At 40.8% G+C, this 22,403-nt stretch overlaps 1 protein-coding gene across 2 annotated transcripts; it reads right to left on the bottom strand.

Annotated features, from left to right (window-relative positions):
• Positions 1-3,860: 3,860 nt before the first annotated feature.
• Positions 3,861-21,989, bottom strand: ap1g1 (adaptor related protein complex 1 subunit gamma 1). Of its 2 annotated transcripts, XM_018752706.2 has the most exons (24): positions 21,876-21,989; positions 14,524-14,727; positions 14,266-14,390; positions 13,959-14,100; positions 13,553-13,649; positions 12,472-12,548; positions 11,989-11,997; positions 11,166-11,261; positions 11,001-11,081; positions 10,783-10,881; positions 10,570-10,625; positions 10,184-10,297; positions 9,924-10,064; positions 9,529-9,583; positions 9,034-9,156; positions 8,438-8,527; positions 8,225-8,349; positions 7,933-8,037; positions 7,632-7,773; positions 6,491-6,617; positions 6,185-6,277; positions 5,827-5,987; positions 5,503-5,601; positions 3,861-5,250 (listed from the first exon to the last, which is right to left on the bottom strand). In XM_018752706.2, the coding sequence occupies exons 2-24, from the start codon at positions 14,722-14,724 to the stop codon at positions 5,149-5,151; spliced, it is 2,460 nt and encodes an 819-aa protein (XP_018608222.1). In that variant the 5' UTR covers positions 14,725-14,727; positions 21,876-21,989; the 3' UTR covers positions 3,861-5,148. The 2 variants fall into 2 exon arrangements, with proteins under 2 accessions (XP_018608222.1, XP_018608223.1); XM_018752707.2 differs by lacking the exon at positions 11,989-11,997.
• Between the last annotated feature and the right edge of the window lie 414 nt (positions 21,990-22,403).

The following is a 22,403-nucleotide window of genomic DNA, read 5'->3' on the forward strand; positions in this document are numbered from 1 at the left end:
TTCAGCACCATTTTCTGTGCAAATCCTACACACAGTCTTAAGGTTTGAAATTCAGCCAGAATTTCATGTACATCCTGTAAAGCCTTTCAGTTCACCTGCTCCTGACTCATTCACTTTTGTAGGAATAGATTCGAGTGGTGCAGAAGGAAAGTTAAAATACTTGAAAAGCATAAAATAGACTTTAAAATAAAGCATATCACTAGATTCATGTCTCAGGGTTTGAGAAAATGGGACACACAGTACAATGGGGAAAAAAAATACTTGACGGAGGTCAAATGTAAAACAGCGACAGAACAAAATTAATTCAAATTGATTTCTCATTACTTATCTTCACTACAGAATTAACACACTTCTAGTTTGATTATAAATCCAGCGTGGTAGCCTTAGCAGGTGAACTCTTTTCAGTTTAGTTATATACAGAACGAGTACACACACACACACACACACACAGTTTGAACCGCTTGTCCCATACAGGGTCACGGGAAGCCAGAGCCTAACCTGGCAACACAGGGCGTAAGGGCTGGAGGTGGAGGGGACACACCCAGGACGGGACGCCAGTCCGTCGCAAGGCACCCCAAGTGGGACTCGAACCTTAGACCCACCAGAGAGCAGGACCTGGTCCAACCCACTGTGCCACCACGCCCCCCTACAGAACGAGTAAAAATAGGATTTTGTTCTACCCCATTCCGAAGACGCACATATAAAGTCGAGAGACCTCGCCATTTTTGCAGCGGAACTGGAATAAGGAGTGGAGAGACACCCACACACTGACATTTTGAAATGCCTCCACAGCTTTTCAGACTTCCCACGGTTCAATTTCCCACCCTCCCATTTCGCACAAGGAATCATCTTCATTCCCACTTGACGATATAACGGCGTAGGAGCTGTGCAACTCTAAACCAACACATATTTCAAGACAGCATGATCCATTTCCCTGAAATCCTCGATGCCTTATAGCTACCGGTTTTGCAGGTAAATTCAACAGATAATGGCCAGTTTCTCCTTCTAACAAGCAAAACCTTATCTCAATGTGTGCTGAAGACCTGATACGTTGGAAAAACATCCTTTATATGGCCTGCAAAGTATTCCTACATACCAGAGAAACACTGTACAAAGAGGTACTCCATCTCACCTGTCCCACTGGTCCAAAAAAAAGTACATTTCTCACCTCTGGGTGACACCCCTGGCTCCTGCCCAGAACATCCACACAAAGGCTCAAGGCCTGAGAACGCAGTGAACCAGCAGAAATGCATATCACACCAACATGGGCAAAGGGACGTGGTTCAGCACCAGTGAAACGATAAAACCCATATTAATAAACGTCATGTTTAATGTTAAAAGGAGGCCAAAGACCACTCCTGATATTGAAATTTTTAAAAAAAAAAAAAAAAAAAATCCAAGATTTTTTGTATACCCCAAGTCCTTGTCGCTGACTCAGCTGTAACAAAATTTCAGAAAATTATGACCCGATACAAAACTCTTGCCTGGATGTTATGCACTGCAGACATCTTCTTCTGTTTATGATTACAGCTGGGCCATGAACAATAGAAACAAGGTAGCGTACTTGTTTTACTGTGAGGGCAAAGCCCATTAGCCTGTGCATTGACCTAGACAAGTAAAACAAGGAAGAGGCCTTGCAGTTGTAAACATTTTAAATTACCCATTCAGAAATTTAAAACAGGAAAGCCACTTAGGTATTCAGCTACCACCTCCCCCCAAAAAAAAAAAAAAAAAATAAAAAATAAAAAAAACCCCAACACTTCCTTCCAAAGCAGCTTACAATATCAGTGTTTGGGCACTTACCATGATTAACACCTACAGTACTTTACCCATTTATGTCGCTGGGTACTTTTTATCATCAGTTCAAGAAAAGTACCTTGATCTACAGCAGGAGATGGGTTCAAACCTGGGTCCTCAGAGGAAGGCAGTGCTCTAAACACTATGCCATTCCAAAGCAGCACGTGTTTTCAGAAGAATAAAGCTTTGCAAAAATTCTTGAAATCAGTAAATAATTTTTGTGGGGGGGGGGGGAATGAAAAAGTAACTTATTACCTCCAAGCAGGGGTTGCTGTTTAGATGTTCAAATGTGACTATAACCAAGGGAAAAATCCTGGCGAAAATAAGAGAATAATATGGTGCTGAAGAGCCCCGACATGAATGTGCTGGTGAGAAACAATCAATCTGGCAGGAAGAATGGCTCACATGAGGCACACATGAGAAGATGTGGGGCAGAGAAGAACAAAACCACTAAGAGGTTTCTGTTTAGAAACCATAAAATACCTGTGAACCGTTCCAAGGAAGCCACCGGTACATTAGCACAGCCACTTTGAGCAGATGTGTGTAGGCAAGTCATGAATTCGCTTCCTCACAGAACTGACATTATTAGTTTCATCTAATTACTATTGTGTGACTGAGGAGCACGAAGAGGCAGGGTTAGGAGGCTGGAGCTGCCACTTCCTGGTACAAAACCCACATAAAACAGATTAAGTCAATTACTGGAACATATTGATTATTGTAAGTGTTATTTACCAGTAGAACACTCAAATTTAATTCTTTTGAAAACCAGAATGTACTTGATTAAGACTTGGGACACACAAAAAAAATAAACAAGCATTTAAAGGGCTGTATTCAGAACCAAAAAAAAAAAAAAGAAGCAGGAAAAGTCTGAATCCTTCAAAGAAGTATGTTTGTAATCACTTTTCCCCTCACTACTCTGTAGCAGGGTTCCGAACTTGATATTTCACATTTTATTTCTTTTTTGTTTTACAAGTATATACAATACACAGGCAGAAGATACTATTTTCTTTTTAATATACATGGAAACAGGTAGGCCATTGACTTCGGCTATTTGGATATTGACTAAGATCCACTTCAGACAATACACTTGTGTTACTGAACAAAAAACAGAAATTGGTTGGTGTTTTAAAAGTTATGTGATGAAATTGATCTAAAAAGTCCACAATATATACAGAAAAGCCAAAACTGCAATTAAGTCATTCAGTCAAATAAACAAATCAACATTATATTTACCTCCATATACAGATAACATTGCTTGAGAAGATTTAAGTTCCAAAAACATCTGATTTGGTCACAAAAATATAGATGTTAGTTGAGAATAATGCATGTAAAAGCAAAATACCTTCTTATCCTACAGAAACAAATTAAGTATCTGTGGTCCTGCATGTACAGTGTCACAAAACCACTCAGTAGTATGTTAGCATAGCGACAGAAAATGGTCTACACAACACCCCGACAGGAGTCGACTGACATGATCATGCAAGTCACATGTTCCAGAGCTCATTGTCCAGTTCCTCCTATTTCACAGAAGAGAGATGCGGCGAGGTATTCTGTTTGCAACAGCTTACTTTTGCACTGCAATTCTGACAAGCACTATAGTCAGATGAATCATAGAAACACCTGTTAACACATTTTCGGAACTTCTGAAAAATCACAAAGAAATGCCAGTAGAAGGTGAAGGTCATTTTCTTCCCTTGACTTTACCTCTGCAAGTTTGATGAAATAACATATACGCTAACCTGCAAATTCAGGGTATTCGAACCATGACAAACCCTCAAATAAACAGGGAACATCCTGTCCTTTTAACAGCAAAGGCACATTGTTGTCATATCAGGCAATAATTAATTAATAGTAGGCGTTTCTGTGGGACGAGAGTGAAATGCCTTCTTTTTAGACTAACACGACAGCATGAAGAAACTGGAGGGGGAAAAAAATGGTGCACTACATTCAAGATGAGCTTTGTCCCAGTATTCATTTATCCAATGGCTGGGCCAACGAGAAACAGCAGAAGGCAGAACAACAGAGAATAAAGCTAATCATGCTTTCATATCGATGATTTTAGATTGGGGGGGGGGGGGGGGGGTAAGAAAGCTGGCAATAATCCTGTCAAAAGTGAAGAGCTTGTAAAACCCATTTATCAAAAAACATTTCCTCGAAGTAAACACCGGTGATCAAGTAAAAATCAAAGGACAGCAAACAGAACATAAAAAAAAAAAAACCAGTAGGTTACACTAGGGAAAATGATCATCTAATACTAAAATCAAAAGGAAGAATATCACTACATATAGAAAATTTTAGATGTCTAAGGTCAACTGGGCTGTTTGAAAAAAATCATTCTTGCAGTTCTGGACAGTTAAAAGCAACCCTGTAATAAAGGGTCAAAACGCTCTCCGACTTCCCTTTGAGTATGAAAGTGAATATTCAGAGCTTCTTCATCCTGACGGCACAGCAGGACTGGATACGAGGTGCTTCTTTTCAACAACAAAAGACCTGCAGACCAAAGAACGGCAGTGCGAGTGCAAAAACAGCAATGGCAGCCCAAGGAACACTGCTGAGAAAATCCTGCACAAGGCAATCAGTAAAACAAACCCATTCCTCCAGTTCATTGACCCCACTGCTTACTATAAAACATATTTTATCATCTTTCCACAGACCCTGTCCTTGGATTAGAGACCTAGTAATCAGAGTTACTGAAATATGATCTTGACATCAGGACATTATTGGGGAGGGGGGGTGTAAAATTCTAAGACCACAATGATTTATGAAAACAACCAGAAATGACTTTAACTCAGCATAATGACCAGACAACGAGATAAAGTGCAAACTTTATAGTCTTCGGTTACATTTAATTGAGTTGAGGGGTGGGGAGGAATGTTTACAAAAGTGTCCTCAAATCTTCCCAAACATGAACATTTAGACTTAGTTAAAAAGACGGGCCACAAAAGAGACTGCTTCAAGCATAAGCGTGGAAACTCCTTACTTTGATGGATCAGAAAGATGAGTTTCCACATGAGAATGAGTGACTGGGGGATGGCGATTTTAGAGTGCCTGAACACAGAACAGGGGGGAGACTGGCACCCATTGCAGGCCAATGCCTTCAGACACCGGGATGGAACCGGAAGTTGTAAAGTCAGGAAATGGACATGACGGTTCTGTATGTTGATGTCTTTGTTGTAATCGTCATTGTCACCATCACCTCTATCGATGTCGGAGTGCGTCGGCTCCCCTTTGCCAGCTGGGGGCAGCAGCCTGCCGCTTCGTCATTGAGTAGTAGATTTAAGAACCTTACCCACCCCATCCCACCCCCATAGTTCCCTATACGGGACTTGAAGTGGGAGCTGAGGGAGGGCGTCACTGCCAGGACTGTGGGGGGAAATTGTTGACCTCAGCCAGGTCCTGGACCGGGGACCCTTTGTGGTTATATGTCAGCTTGATCCTCATCCTCAGTTGCTGCTGTAGAATCACATGAAGAGGAGCTTCACAAAAGTGAAATCAAAAACTTCTCATTTCCAATATTTACAGCACACGGGACAGGCGACTGTTTACAAGAATGGTCACATTTGTGCTGTGTTTCTCCTCAAAACAAAGCCAGGATATCACGGTGGACAATGACACCTGAAACCATTCAAGAGGCTTTGTCGAAGCTCAAAACCATTTGTGGATTATTTCTGAGATGAGAAGTGAAGTATAGAGAAGCAGCCTCACCTTCTGCGGGTTGAGCACCTTAATGACCTGTGTGACGGGGCCCTGGTTGAGTGCTGGGATAATGCTGCTGCTGGGGGAGAGAAGCTGCAGCTGGAACGTCTGAGACAGAAAGTTGGAGGAATGGTGCGTCAATCAGGGACACTAATACCATTGGGAAACTGCTACAGTGCGGGGTTCAATGGCGGCTCACAGCACAACCCCTGAGGTACACGTAAGGCCCATGTCTGGTAAATTATGGCCAGTTAGTGGAAAACAGGCTGACGTGGATATATTCAAGGAGTACCACTGGCAAATACAGTACTGCAGTATTAGCTACAAACTTACCTTTGGTACTGCAGCTTGGAATACGAAGTTTGTCATCTCTGCCTCAGTGCTATTGGCGGCATGGATGGTTATAATCGCTATATTTGGGTTTGTATTGGACCGTTCAAATGTGAAGTCTATTTTCAGTCCATTCTTGTTGTATGCCGTCATTGGAGGAATACCTATGGGGGAAACTTTTCTCTTAGTAAGGATGGCTATTTTATATACTGTTAGAACTAATACCAATGAAATGACAAGAAAACCTGTGAAAATATTAAAACACTTATTAGTATGCTTCTATATGGCATCTCTCTCCACAGATATAACCCCACACAGTGAAGGAGGGAGGGGGTGAAGGCATCCTAACTTGATGACTCACCTGTAGCAATGTCATTGAAGAGCGGCTGTGATGAGAGCCCATCAAGCAGAAAGGGGGGTTGCGACATGGGAATAGGGGGGGCAGGAGTGGGAGCTGAGACAGAAAAGGTTTCATATTTAAAATATCCATGACACACTCAATGACCAATACATCCAAAACAGAACAGCACCTACAACAATACAGCACTGCTGCCTTACTGTACAAATACGTTAAGCAGAGTGCTGGCCAACAGCTGAAGCTGCAGGGAAACAAGATGAGGGCTGAGTAGGGGAGGGACGGTGAGGGCAGAGACAAGTATCGGCTCACCTGACAGGGAAAGACCCCCAAGCAGGTCGAGAAGCTCCCCCCCAGCTGAAGCAGGCTTCATGGCAGGAGCTGTGGAGATTACAGGCACCACGTCGTTTCCTCCAAGGAGGTCCAACAGATCGTTAGCCTAAAATAAGCGAAAAGGGATTTAGGGCAAACTCCTGACACGACCATGACCGTGCTACCAGGAATGACTTTAATACCTATTCCAGTAAAAGCTCACCAACATTTTCACTAAATGAAGAAGCTATTCTTAAGCTTATATTCAGTTAAAAAGGTAAATCTAACCCTTTCTGCACTGTACTTTTTAAACGGCATCAGTAAGGAGGGACGTTTGCGTTGCCCTTGTTTTCTGAAACATGACCAAGGTGTGTAATGTGCTGCACAGTACGGAAGTTTCTCTCCCACACAAAAAGACTATCCTCACCGCAACCAGTGAACAACTAATGAGGAGCCAATGAAATGGAAGAAAACAAGTGTGGGCTGGTACCACATGTGATTTCTTTTTAACCAAAAGTTTAATTATCGTAATAACTTCCTTATCCATTTCAGACATTTCACACAGGCTGCTTTGTAGTTAAACCTGCTAAATAAGCACAAGGAGAATGCCTGCTGTTTTTGAGATAAGGCGAGAAGCTTTATTTTGATACCCCCCCCCCATAAGAGTTAAGATTTTTCAGTTCTGGAACTCAAATATTTAAATACATAGTGAGTTTTAAAATTGCAGTGTTAACTCTGATAATGCTTGTCTTTCAAGAAATCCATGTCCCAAAAAAAAAAAAAAAACATCATTACAAACTTAGAGGAAAAACCCAGTTGTTCTGAAAGAAATTAAGTCATTCTAGAAAGTCTTTTAATTACACGTGGATGTTAATCTCTTTAGTCAATTAATTGTTTACAGCAGAACCACACAAAAGTTTCTGAGGTAAATTTGGTTCAAACGTTGTAACTGGAAAGTCACGGAAGGGGGGGTTTAATTTTCTTGCCAGCAGGTGTCCTTGTTTGATCGTGGAGAAAATTGATTTTAAATCCACCGCGGTCAGCTCTCCATTACATAGCCAACTTTGTATTCCTTTCCCAGGCAATAAAAAGGACAATGCAGCCCCACGGGTCTATGTGGGCTCGGTTAAATCTCTCTCACCTGATTGGCTGGTTGAATGATGGTGGGTGGGTGCTTCGGCTCTAGGCCAGCAGGCTCTGCCTCCCCATTGGTTTGAACAGTCTCTGTGGGGCCGTTGGCTGCGGCCTTTTCCATGATGGGCATTCTCTCGAGCAGAGCACACCTTTGGAGGCCAGGAACAAGAAACCATGACAATTTACCATATAACATTATGTATGCAATGCATTTTTTTTTCTATTGCTAATCTTTAACATTTTACAGTTGGCTTTATCTATGTCAAATTACTCTTATTATTTATAGAAATCAATTTGTGGCAGCTCACCTCATATGATCATATTTCTTGAAAAGTGCATTGTATTCTACAGCCCTCTGCTGCAGCTCCACATCTATGCTGCTGCCGTATATCGACACTACCTTCTTAATCCGACTGAAAAACACCAGCCAGAACGAGCATAAAATTGCAACACATCTTCACAAAAAGCTCACATGCATGAATAATGGATTACAACAACACTTGTAACATGTATGTAAATGACAGAATGGCCAGAGAAAATGTTTTTTTCCTCAAATTCTGAGACTTGAATGTTCTGATGACTCCTGGGAAAAACACTTACTTGACACTACTGAGGCGAGTGGACAGCTTCATAACTGCAGTAAGGGCATAACCCCGAGTTACAGGGGACGACAGATTGGAAGCTAGGAGGCCTTCCAGAACATCAAGGACCTCGTCTTCTGTTACCTTTGGATGAGGGAAGGGCCAGTTCAACAGTACTGTGTGGCGTACACTGTGTGGCTCATTTACAGTGTTAGGTGCTGTGGCAGCTTACCTGGATGGGGTCCTCCTCTTCACACTGGCCTGACACAAGAAGATCTCCGTACTCCCCTATGCACCAGGAGGACACCTGAACGAAGGGTTGCTGGAAGGAGGAAGATCACCACATACTTTTTACTTCACAAGACCACAAAAGGTGACCCCAAAGTAACTACAGCAGGAAGAAAAGACCATCTGTCTACAATGGCTACAGAAGTGAATCATGGAAATTTCACAGCGCAAGAACAAAACACTAATGTACGGTGAAGACTACACAGCATGTTTGTTTACCACTGCAGTTGACAAAAAACCCTGGGAGGAAAAAAAAAAAAAAAAAAAAAGAAGAGCTCTGCCCTTATTAATTTTCTTTAATCAGTTCACTTTGTTCTCCATTAAACTTTTCATATAATTATATATATATATATATATATATATATATATATATATATATATGTGTGTGTGTGTGTGTGTGTGTGTGTGTGTGTGTGTGTGTGTTTTTATCAGAGAAGATGTTCAATGAGGAGGAGAGAAATTTCGGTTTGAGGTAATAATCAAACCCCTTCTCCTACACTTGACCCAAAACAGACACAGCTAAGTAGAGGGTTGGCTTGCCTGAGAGATGTCATCGAGCAGGGCTTTGTAGAGTCTCTGGACTGTGTAGGCGTGCATCTCCACGCTGTTGGTGATGAGCTGGATGAGATTTGGCACACAGTCATCCCGAACATAGCTGCCTGCCTGCAGAAACAATATGACACAAAAATTTAACATGGGTTGTGAAGTTTGGGAAGAAGCACATTAAAATTATGTTGCCCAAAACCACTGAAAATACAGGAAATGTAATATTTTGTCAATTTACACAACAGTAGGACCCTACCTGGTGATAACAGGCAAAAACTCAGATTCTTTAAACAACATGCTACCTGCTGTCTGACTTTCATCCCCAACCACAAAAACTTTACACTGCACACAAGATCACTTTGACATCATTTAGAATAATGTAATGATACATATTATAAAAAACCAAAAACAGTTCATTTAAATTGTAGTGTAATACCATGTACTACAGAGTTGCAGAACACATAAAAGATATAATATGAATTTTCATACCGTGGTAAGGACCCTCATGATAGTGTCTATGTGCCATCTTTTTGAAGGTGCATACCTATAAATAAAAGTCTCTTTAAATCCAATGTAGATGCATAATTTTCAGTGAATGACAGGCAGGCACAACAAAAGGTACAACTGAATGTCATGCTGTCAGGAATAACAGTAAGTTTTACTCTGATGATGGATTACTCCTTATACCCAATATTTTAATAATTCAGCATTTACACATAAATGAAGGGTAGAGGCTATCCATTACTTAGAGAGAGATAACACTACAAACTGCAACTTTTACCATATGATTTGTTCAGTATCTACCTTCAGAGACATAACATGAGTAGTGAATTCAAGGAAGACTAGGAGTTACTGAGAGAAATGACCAGCCAGATCAACCATACTTCTCTGCTGCCAGGAAGATGCCTGAAGCACAGTCTGCTTTGAATTCTGGGTCACAAGAGTCCAGGAAGTATAGCAGCTCTTTCATCATACCACGGATGTTGTTCCCATTCACCAGAGCAAAGCTGAGCTCCATTGCACGTCTATTGGGAAGAAGTACGAGGGAGGGGCTGCAGTCAAGAATTTCTGCTATTGATGACTACAAACAGGTATCAGAAAATCATGTATGTTTCTGCCCCCAGAAACAATGTACATAACTAACCTCTTGATGGACACATCTAGGTCCTTCAAACAGTCTACAATTGTACTGCGATGTCGTTGCACTGCGTTATGGTCCGTCTGCACTGTCTTCAGTAGAGATGTTAGTGCCACATATCTAGACATTAAAACAGTTAAGACAAGCAATGGCACAAAAAAAATCCATAAGAGGAACTGAAATGGTTAGACATCCACGCTGATTTTTTTTTTTTTTTTAAACTTCTTTGTTGCCATTCTATTGTACTGTTATTTGCACAGACACAAGATCCCTTTATCAAAAAAGGCAACTTATTTTTGCCTTTTTAAAATATTGCACAAGTTGTAGGCAAGAATTAAGTATGACCAAAATGTTTGTTCAAGCATGACACGATTCTTCAAAACAACTCTCACCGTATATTCTTGTCATTGTTTAGTAAGAACCGTCCCAATATGTTGATTGCTAATACCTGAAACAGAAAAGGCCACAAAGCATAGTACTATTTTCCACGAAAAATTACAAGGGCAGAAAAAAGAAAATTGAATGAAGAAATGTCATTAATATTAGAATGTAAAGTACTAATAGTTTTCAATGTTAACTGAAAAGAAGGAAATAAAGACACTCACCCTCAACCCACTTTCTGATTTGATGTCCATTATGGTGAGGACAGTTTCGTAAAGGATTGCATTGCCTACATTTTTACTCGTCTCTGTATTTGTTGCAACCTATATTTATAGAAATACGTGTGTGTGTGTATTTCAATAAAAATTTGACACAAACAACAAAGCAAAAATGTCAACAAATAGCAAACCATGAAAGTATAAACAGTAACGCTGACACTCACCTGTGCAAGAATGTCATTCATTGCCTCGCTTGAGTCATCATCGCCTTTACCCAGAATTCTGAGCAACCTCAGTATGCGCACCTGATAAAGGCCCAGTGTTAATAGTGAACAGCCCATGGTGGACAATGATTAAGACACCAGAGCAGCAGAAGTCAGATGGCTCACCTGCAAGAATGGGTCGCTGATGCCCGAGACATCGTGCTCTGGAGAGTACCCTGACATGATAAGGTTCTTTAAAATTCGGACAAGCTGTGGAACAAGCTAAAAGAAGATTGAGTGGGAAGAAGTTCAGCAGGACACTGGACACCAAGACAACATAGTTCCAATAACTAAGATGCTGAATTTTATAAACGATCCACAGACAATAAGAATACAGACTGAACTGCAAGACAAAAAATGGTTCTAGATGCTACCAATATTTGTATTGTTCTTAGTCACTAGAGCTTGAGAAAAATAATCAATTTTTAATCCAAGGAAATCGGGGAGGGGGGGGACTTACTTCAGTTCCTTATTAGGGGCTATGTGGACATACATGATTCTAAAAAGCCAATCAAGCATGGTGATGTCAAATATTAAATGTGAAATAATATCTTTCAATGTTAGTACAATGTCTGAAGTCCAATTAATCATGAAGAAGCTTCTAATCTTATTAAAAGTACTGAAGAATATGAGAGTGACAGACAGAAGAAGCTACACAAACACAAAATCTAGACTGATTGCCTCAAAAACAAATTATATTAACCCCCCCAAGAGACTGTGGTAAAATGCATTGTTATGCCAACCTATGATTATTTTAAAGGGTGAGAACGAAATGGCAGGAAGTGTGACTTGACAAAAACTGAACTCAAATCCTACAATGACAAGAACAGAAGAAACTGATAAAACCACAACTGCACATTTAGATGAAAAAAGTGACAAGCAGAGTGATTGAGCTACAACCATTATGACCAAGTGCACAGAGATTTTTCCAAGGGCATGCATCACTTACCTTTTCATTCTAACAATGCAGGAATTGTAAACAAGACAAAATGACAGAAAAATGAGGCAAATAGGTTAGGAGGAACTTCACAATGAAGAAGATGGAAATCAATGTTTTAAGTACAAATGTGGAGGGCTGCAGAGTTGGGAAAAGTCATTTTGGCAGCTGGGGGAAGGAAGGGAAAGGAACTTTTTGACAGAGAGGGTGCAGGAGAGGAGAAAACCTCATTTTATGAAGGACTGCATCAGTTAACACAAGCCAAACCCATTTTCTCCAAAAACAAAAGTCAATGTCTGAGTCAAAGTGCCATTCTACATATGTGTACAGGAAAAACAAATGTATGCACGCAAACTTTCAAGAGGTATAAATATAGAATATATACAGTCATAAAATGCACCTGAAGGTTAATATTCCCTTTGGGCCTAATAAGGAGGCAATTAAATGTTCAAGAGAACATGCTGGAGTTCATGCTGGGAAAGTCTACTTGCATACCTTGCGAAAATGAGATAGCATATCTGGACTTCGCTCGCACATCTCCGTGAGCAGAACAACCGAGGTATGGAGAACCCCTGAACACAAAGGCACAGGCACATGTAAGTCTTGTCTGAAGAACAGCCATAACTGCAGAACGAATATTTATATTGCAATATAGGAATTATATTCAATAAAATACAAAAACAAAAGTAATCATTACATCAGCAGGCATCTAAATACATAGCTAAATAACATGAATTTGATGAGTAACACTCAGGTTCCCTAGTAAGAAGTGTTAAAGAATAGCCTTCTGTGCTGTTTTTTTCTTTTGGAAAGGTTTTACAAGTATCCTATGGCTTAGACAGCTAAACTTAAATGAAACGATCATTTTGTCAAAAAAGAAGCAGCTGCAAATTTAAAAAAAAAAAAAAAAAAAAAGGGGGGGGATCAATAAAAGTGCAACTCTTAAGAGGGTTTAGTTCCCCCCCCCCATAACAATGTCAAAAATGTAACCTAAGCAAGCACATTTAAATTACATACACACTTTTGAAACAGAACACATTTCACATTTTACTGATCACATCTGACAAAGTATGAAGGATAGCACAGCTAGATAACACAAAGGTAAAATCTTACAACATTATAAAAAAGAATGGCTCAAGACAAAAGACTTGAAAACCAAGTACTTGTATTTCTCATTAAATTTACAATTAATAAAAAAAAACAACACACACACACTACAGGCTTTCAATTTCTATTGACAAAAAGTGTGTGTTGAAGCAGCCAGCCTTCTGCACTGCAGCAAACAAGGCTCCAGTTACTGAGGAAAATAGTGGCTCAATGGAACTGACCATTGAACAGTCCTACGCTTCAATATATTGCTACTAAAGCAAAACGCACACTGTGACTGAAAGTGACAACCTACTAGCTACCTCTATGACAAATGAACTGCAGTACCAACAGCCACATGGAACATATACATTTGTTGCCGAGCTGTACAACTGAGAATTTGAAATTGAATATAAAAGGATCCCCCCACCCCTTCGTTCATCTTACTGGAAACTGTGGCAGCCTCCTTTCCAACACAAAAAAGCCTCACCGTGATTTTTCTCACTCAGCAGGTTCTTTGTTGCTGGGAGGAACATCTCCATAAGTTCAGGCACCTTCCGGATCACGTGAACAGCACACAATGCTGCCTGTGGGCATTATTCAAAATAAATCAAAAATAAAAATACACAAACAATTGCTCTTATCACAATACCTGCCTTATTACAAAACCCTGACATTGTGATATAGTCACAGCAATGCAGACAGCAGGGAGTGAAATAATATTTAAAATTGTAAGGGAAATCCTAACAGCAACATACAACTACATAAGACTTCTGCTGACACAGACAAACCCTGAAAACATAGAAAAATGTGTACAGTGAGAGAGGTCTGTGACATTTATCAAACACTGGCTCATCACTGTCAGAGCCAAGACCAGTGCCACATGAGAGAAATACCTTTTTCCTCAGGTATGAATTTGAAGTTTTGAGGAGCTTTTCCACCTCCCCTGCAAGATCACGGCACATTTCTGAGGAGCCCATGCAGCCTAGTGTACAAAGGGCAAGGCCCTGGACATACTGCGTACTGTGATTCAGGTCACTGATGAAAGAGGTGAACAGAAAAACAGCAGCTTAAGCACCATTTTGGGCTGTTACTCATCAAAAATGCCACTGAAGACAAAAATAATCAATATATGCTTAAGAAACAAATGATGAGTACTTGTTAAAGAACCAGCCAGACAAGAAAACTAGAGTGGACTCTTACTTCTTGATGCAATTTGTCATCAGTAGATGAACATCTTGTCTCTCATCCAGTAGCAACATGGCGCCCAGGTACCCTATTCGTTTGTCTGTGAACTTCTGAGACGCAATCAATTTCAGGCACTCCAACTGTGAACAAGGATACATGAATTATTAATTAAAGCAATGACAATACAAACTACATGAGAGACTGGTAACGTTTCCCCACCTTACTCTAAAGCAGTGGGGCAAGGGGGAGGGAAGGAAAAAAAAAAAAGCCAACCTGTCCAAAGTGAGCTGGATAGCCCAGCATGTGCATATAGAGCAGCTTGGCGACATTTCGACAGCGGTACGTATTGTCTTCTTCTCTGAAAGATGACCGAATAGCAGCAGATTCTTTCTGAATCATCTCCCGTTCCTCTGCCTGGGTCCGGGCAGTCCGGATGGTCCGGATAAGCTCCCGGAGTCTGATTGGAGCTGGCATCCTCTAAAATGAGAGCAAAGGGAGCTTAATTATGTGACTGACACTCTGAAAGCATTGAATGGAGGAGAACACACACTCCAATTAAAAAAAAAGAGCAATTTTAAAGATTAAAGGAAGCCCAGCTCAAAAACTACACAGAAAACCATGAAGTTATGCACCTATTCGCACTTCTACACAGACTGCTCAAAACACTTACTGGTTACATACAGAAGAATTTTTCTCTTTATCATTCTTTGAAGTTACATAACATATATAACAGTATATTAAGAATACTGCAGAAATGGTATTTTCCAGAGTTTTTTTTTTTTTCCCCGAAGGTCATTTTCCCACCGTTCTCATAGCCTGAAATAAACTGAAGACCAAGAAGAGGGCAACGGGCGAAATTCTATTCTCTAAGAACAGTACTGGGGTTTAAAGGACTGGTGCCTGTTAAAAAATTAATGCAGGCTCATGCTCAGTGGCAAGATTAAGTTCTCTGTTCTTTACATTTTGTCCAATAAGTCAATTAATTACAGCATCAGTCTTTACACAACATTCCATTTACACCTGGCCAGCAGACCCTTCTAGTAGAGCTCTTGCAAATATTTTTACATCTGAGGCACCTCAGGAGACACTCCAGAACAGTGCCATGAACACTAAGCCCTGGAAAGAACTTCTTGGGATGCAATTCTCAGAGTGTGTGTCTGCATGTTATACACACACAAATACATATATACATACGTGTGTGCGTATATATAAAATATATAAATGATCTGGAAAAAACACACACACACAGACACACACACCCACCCCCAATTATATGGGCCTAATTCGCTCCTGAAAGCAGTTTGTATACGAAGAGTCTAAACTGAGAGGTCCTTTCCTATTATTTTAAATGAGGGAAAAAATGTGTTCCTGGACTTTACGGACATGGCCAAATATTTCCACAAACACCATCCAAAGAACTATAAACTGTCTCAAGAAACAGATTTGGATGAGAGATTTGGATGCAAACATCTGATTCTTGACTACAGTCAATTTGTTACACAGCATTGTATATACACACACACACACACACACACACACACACACACTTTCAGAACCGCTTGTCCCAGACAGGGTCGCGGGGAACCGGAGCCTACCCGGCAACACAGGGCGGAAGGCCAGAGGGGGAGGGGACACACCCAGGACAGGACGCCAGTCCGCCACAAGGCACCCCAAGCGGGACTCGAACCCCCAGACCCACTGGAGAGCAGGACCCGGTCCAACCCACTGCGCCACCGTGCCCCCCAGCATTGTATAAACCAGTATAAATTAGTATACAAATAGCTGCATATAAGCTTTTTTTTTTTTTTATTTAACTTGAAAATTACTGAACATAAAATGCACACGTTTAAAAAGCATTTATGAGACTGGAGAGAAATGTGTCCGAAAGAGGTGAATTTTGAGACCCCTCTTAATGTAAAGAGGTACATAAACAAAAACATTAAAAAGAAAACTTCTTAAAACTATAACAAAACCTGAAAATGCAAAATCAAGAAGTGACCATATGTTGTTGAAAAGTCTGCATCTGATTAGCTTATGATGGACGTCATTGCTGAAAAGTACACACCCATTGTCTCAAGACTTCTACACCATTGGGGGGAGTGTACCTCAAACGCCTTGAAATAGTCTGTAAAAGCAGGAGCAGTGGGTCTGTATACTGAGCATGAGTACAGCTATTCTTGGGCAGTTACACCAAACATCTGTAAACCAGGAGTCCGCATACTGGGGTATACCTGTATGCGAGTGTTCTGGTCTACACTTCTGAGAAACTTGAAACATAAGTTCCACAACAAAGTACGATTAAGGACTACAGATGACTGAAACTCTAGTGAACCAAAAGCAAAGCTAAGTGTTTGATGCAAGGGTGAGCAGCTTGATATTTATCAGTAAGTATGATGACCATGTTAAATTTTAAATGCTTCCATAAATATCCTTCCGTACTACTAGTAAATATGTAAATATAATACAAAAAGTGGCACTGTATGACCTAGGCAAACTAAATACAAAACACAATCTGGCAGCCTCCAGCACTAAATGTAAAGAGTCAAATTCAGAGAATAGCTAACCTTTGTCAGGAGTTCCCTTTAAGCACAATTCTCCCATTCACTTAGAAAACACAGTTCATAACAGCTCAGAGGTTTGTACACTGAACAGGGACTTTTTGGCACAAAGTATTTTGTGTTTGTGCAAAATGGATCTGTAGTGAAGTTATAAAACAAGCATGATGGAAGAAACATCTTATTGCAGAAAATCTGCGTGTGACACAAAAGGAACATTTTACAAGTGTATATTATTCTTGCTTACCGGCCCAAGACGTACTCCTGCAGATCACTGCAACACTAATTTGAATTGCAACAGTGAAATGCAAATCATTCAGCTGAGTGTTGACAAGAGAAAATAACATAGCCTTGACAGCAGAACTCTTCCCTATGACCTTGTCTTTATGGAAAAATTACTTTACAACAGAATAAATTAAATATATTGTAACTATAAATTTGGTAACCAAAGTTCTTAGACTTAAACCAAATGGAATGTCATATAGATCTTCCTATGGAAGTTATATTCAACACTGGTTTACAGTGAATAATAACAATAAACTTAACAATATAACAATAAACTTTGTTCTTAAAATTTTTACTTAGATTAATATTTATGGAAAAATACACGTGAAAAACATTTGGGGGTGGAAGCTATATGGAAATTCTGAAGATATAATTTCCTGATTATTTCTTTGGTATCTATTAAGTTTTAATAGGATAAACTTCTTTGAAAGACTATCCTGAATTTAATTAATTGAATTTTTAACTGTATGAAATACCATTAATGCAATTTAAAAGACAGCACAAAAACTTATATCTATGCCGTGACATTTTTTTTTGTCTGCCAGCAGACAGTGAACGAGCTTCCCCACAGGAAGGCAAAATGAGTAAGCCATAACTGATCAACAAAGACAAATTCAAAGCATGTAGACAGCTGACTGAAGAGTAGTAGATGACATAAGTCTCTAGATGGGTTCTTATTCTTACTCTTTAGCTAAATGCTCTAGTAAAAAGCACATGTGTAGAAACAGGCAGGATTAAGTTGTATAAATTAACTGCGCAAAAATTTGCATTATTGAATGTACCCGTAGAACATAATATACAAGGTGACATAAAAGACTGTTTCCAAAATAACTGTACGGCTTACTTAAAAGACCTGTTTACAAAATGCACCATACTCTTCTGTGGAAGAACGAGGCCTTATGAATCAAAATATATGCATTTCATGACACATACCGTGTTGTCAAAAAAAAAGGCCTATATACTACTGATCTTGCTCAAAACCCCAAAACATGAATTTTACGTTACCCTACAAAAGTTGGAATTTTAAGACATGCAAAAACTAGCTTTAAAATTACAATTTTAAGCTGTAATGTGTAAATTTGGATTAGGAGGAGGTTAAGGAGTGGAAGAAATTCTCCCTCAAGGGTGCTGTTGAAGTAATGGGCTGAAGTATGTTCACCGAAATCAAGCTACAGAAAGTTCAATACTCAGGACAAAAACACTACTGTTAAGCTCAAGTATTAGTGCTAAGGATTTCTGCAACTCTAAATGAAAAGAGGTTTTTACCTTCAGTTGTTTAATCACATAAGGAATAATAATTTAAAAAAAAAAAATCTTACAAAACAGATGCTACAGAATGACATCCATTTAAAACACATGGCAAAGATGAGTCAAAGGTTGAACCAGGTTTCTATTTTTTGTTTTTGTATATGCTTCACCAGTACTTCCACACTCCCATTCATACACAAGCACGTTCACAAAGCTCATAAAATAGAAATGAATGTGTACATGTACATAGTGAGGAAGGGATGGGTACAGTACAGGTGGAGCAGTCATCCAATTCTTACGTCAACAGACGACAGTATGAGAGCTGAATAATGCTTTAGAAAAAGACTTCGGGTGAAGGCACACGAACAAAGGCATGCCTACACACTGACTCAACATCTCTTCACCACTGGATCGAACACTGAAGGAACATTTGTTTTTTTTTTTTTTTTTAAAGATGTAGAATTCATTCATATGATTGTAACTGGTAATGTTACCAATTAATATTTAGCCAAATGCCATGTGACTTAAAATGGTGAAGAACTGAAGAGTTCTTGTGCAGTTAATCTATATGGCCTAAATATTTGTTACTAGAAACGTTTCACAAAAAAGACAAAAATCACCCAAGATGTCAAGGTCTCAATTTTAAAATACAGATTACTCTCCTGAATCAAATATACCTAAACAGGTATAGCTGCGAGATATTCTTTACATACATTTACATTCTTTAACTAGAGTTAAAACATAACAAGAATCCCAAGCAGCACCACAAAACCCTGGTGAGCTGGGACCTTTCAGGAAACAGCACATCAATACTTGTTATTCCCAGGTCTCAGAAATGGTCTCTACTGATGGAAGCAACACCATTTATCTACAGCTTGTAGAAACTGGAAAAGATGAAAAACCTGCTTATATCAACTGAAAGGCACAAATATCTGAGTGAGGAGACCACGTTCAGTGCCATCCAGGATATATTTCCCCACACACAATTTCAAAATCGATCCGTTCCTCATTCTGACATCTTTCTCCTCATGTGGTCCGTTGGTAACTCCAAGCAGCCAAGTGAACAATGAAAGCTAGAGACCAACCTTTCAACAAACTCACAGGTGGAAAAATGCCTTTATGTTACTTTCAAGGACATCGCCTGTGAGGTTATGACAGCTGTTGCTCCTTTTGTTAAGGAAATCACTGAAGAGCAATACAGTCACAAAATACTGAATCGAATCCTCAACACCTTAATAATACAATATATTCTTTTTTTCAGGAAAGCTTCAGAAATGGAGAAATGTCTCCAAGGCAACTCACAATGTTAGCGCTATGTACTAAGTTAATTACAATCATCTATAGACTTACACGGCTGACTAATTTTTACGAAAGCAATGCAGTCTAAGGGGGCGCGGTGGCGCAGCAGGTTTGACCGGGTCCTGCTCTCTAGCAGCTTTGGGGTTCAAGTCCCGCTTGGGGTGCCTTGTGACTAACTGGCGTCCTGTCCTGGGTGTGTCCCCTCCCCCTCCAGCCTTACACCCTGCGTTGACAGGTTAGGCTCCAGTTCGCCACAAGTGGCTTCAGACAGTGTGTGCGCAATGCAATCTAAGGATACTTGAGAACGCTACAACACGGTGGGTTTCAATCCAGGTCCTTCGATTGTAAGACGACAGCTCTACCCACTACAACCCCTGCAGTTAAGGATAATGATTATTACTCAGTATTTAACAGTACAGCCTGCCTGCTAGGGAAGCACATGTCAGCATCACACTCCTGAAAGACATTTTATAATCCCAGGACTTCAAAGTCAGATGGCTTTGCACATGGATCATGTTTCCTCTTCATGCAAACCCAAAGTGTGGTTATCAGACAGAAATAAATGTAAAAAGAGGAATACTGGAGCAGGGTTCATCAGATGCCAGGCAGTTAATTTGAAACACTAAGGATCACATGACTGTGGTCATCCAGGTCAAATGAGGCAAGAAAGAGGCTGGGTACACGGCAGTCTCCGAACTTCGGACGAAGCATTACAAATCAAGTTTTCTAGGGACTTTTCAGGCAGAGGACTGATCAAACTGATGTGTCAGTGCCGCTTTCTGACCTGTCTGCAAAGTGCCCGTTAGCAGTCTTGCGCGTGTCTTACATTTACTCACTTAGCAAATGCTTTTGTCTGACTTGACGTACACAACTGGCCATGAACTAAAGTGCATTTTCTCAACAGACGGAGAGCTACATATGCAGACACAAAACTGTCAAAGCAGTCAGTACAACACAGTTTGTCAAATTTTTTGCCTGCACACACTACTCGACTAGCTGCGTATAGAAATGAGATGAAGGACAAAGGTGCCACATGACTAGCATGTTGTGTGTTGGTCTGTAGCCTTTTGCGGTTTCCTATAGAATCAATGTTTTTAACCTACCCAACCCACAATAACAAGGGGGTTTTAGCATTACAGTTATAGTGAATGATAAGGTGAAGGTTAGTATCAGGGTTAGTCCAAATTGACAAGTGTGTTTTACTAAAGGTTACTGGTCCGGTGTGGGTTAACAGTAGAGTTAGTGGCAGTGTTAGCAAAGACTGATGTGGGATTTGAGGGTTAGTGTCAATGTCAGCGCTGGAGTGCTTAGTATCTGTGCCCCCGTTTGGGTGAACACTGGACTTAGGGGGGGGGGGGGGGGGTGTCACCCTTAATCATGCCAGGGGTTAGGATTTGTTCACACTGACACAGATGTTTTCATTTTGATTTAAAGGGACAGTCAGTGTCGGCGTTCACCCGCACTGATGGGGGTGTTTCAGTGTTCGTGTTTAGGGTACGATGAGATGTAGGGTTAAGTGACGTTTTGTTAGGGTTCGGGGCTGGTGTGTCAGTGGCAGCTCTAACTAAGATGGGTTTTCAGCGTCAGTCCAGAAAGCGGCGGGTGTTGGACAGTTTAAAGCCATGACAATAACTATAAGCTGAACTGTGAACGCCCCCCCTCCCCCCTCCAACCTCCAACCAACCACTGCACGAGACTCGCATCCCAGAGTCCCCTTGGTAAACAGGGTGACAGACACACCTCACTTCAACTTTTTTTTTTTTTTTTTTTTTTTTAAACCTAATTTCAGAAACTTAAGGGCCTCGCTGCTGTCACTAGTTGTGGCCCCTGACCCCCAACGAAACGGCAAAGAGAGTGACAGAACCGAGCCGCGCGGCGGACCAGTTTTTTTTCGTGCGCGAAACACACACAGGCCTCCAAACGTCACTTTTTACTCAAATACTGAAGAAAACCATGGGAAAGACGTCGAACGACGAGCAATGAGGCACAATGCACAGTTACTACAAGCCTTCAGAGTGTTTCTGCACAGTTTATTGAGCAGGACATGGGTAAAGCAGACCGGCCGCTAACTTATCGGCGGATGCCCAGGAAGGCTTCCTGGTGGTACAGACACGGCCGGGCCGGGCGCTTTAAGTTTCTCCACCTCAGAGATTCACATAGAAACGGGTACGCACCAGCAGCGTCGTCCCGGTGCAACAGCACTTTTAACCATGCCGCTCACGATTCGAAAACACTCACCAGGCTCGGTGACACCAGAAACACACGAGAATCGTCTGTCTTCGCGGAGGACAGAGGAACAAGGCTGACATTCAAAATGGCGGCTCTGCCAGCCTCAGCACTTCTACCGCAGGCGGAGGGTTACAGTAAATAACGTGTCCACCGTCGTGAAGGCGAGGGAAAGTAGAGCCGGCCGGCTTGACCACGTGACGCCGTCAAGGAAAAGGAGAGCCGCCCATACACCACGTGACGCTCTCGAGGGAAGGTGGTGCGGCGCGGGCTGAGCGTCACGTTCTTTAGCTCAGGAATGTGGAAAGGAGGTGTGTCGGGGGGCCCTGGACAGCACAGCGTTCCTCAGCGATAACTCGCAACGGACAAACTAGGCGCGTTGATTATAATGCACTCCTGTGAATAATGATACCTCAACATCACTGCTTTAATTGTGGTATCGAGCGTATTATTAGTTCTTTTATTGATATCTTAATCTTTGTTCAAAGAAGCTTACAATAATAGACCCGTTTCTTCCACGGTAGAAAATAAGGGTTATTA

The sequence above is a fragment of the Scleropages formosus genome, chromosome 11, assembly GCF_900964775.1.
Source record: "Scleropages formosus chromosome 11, fSclFor1.1, whole genome shotgun sequence".
NCBI lineage: Eukaryota > Metazoa > Chordata > Actinopteri > Osteoglossiformes > Osteoglossidae > Scleropages > Scleropages formosus.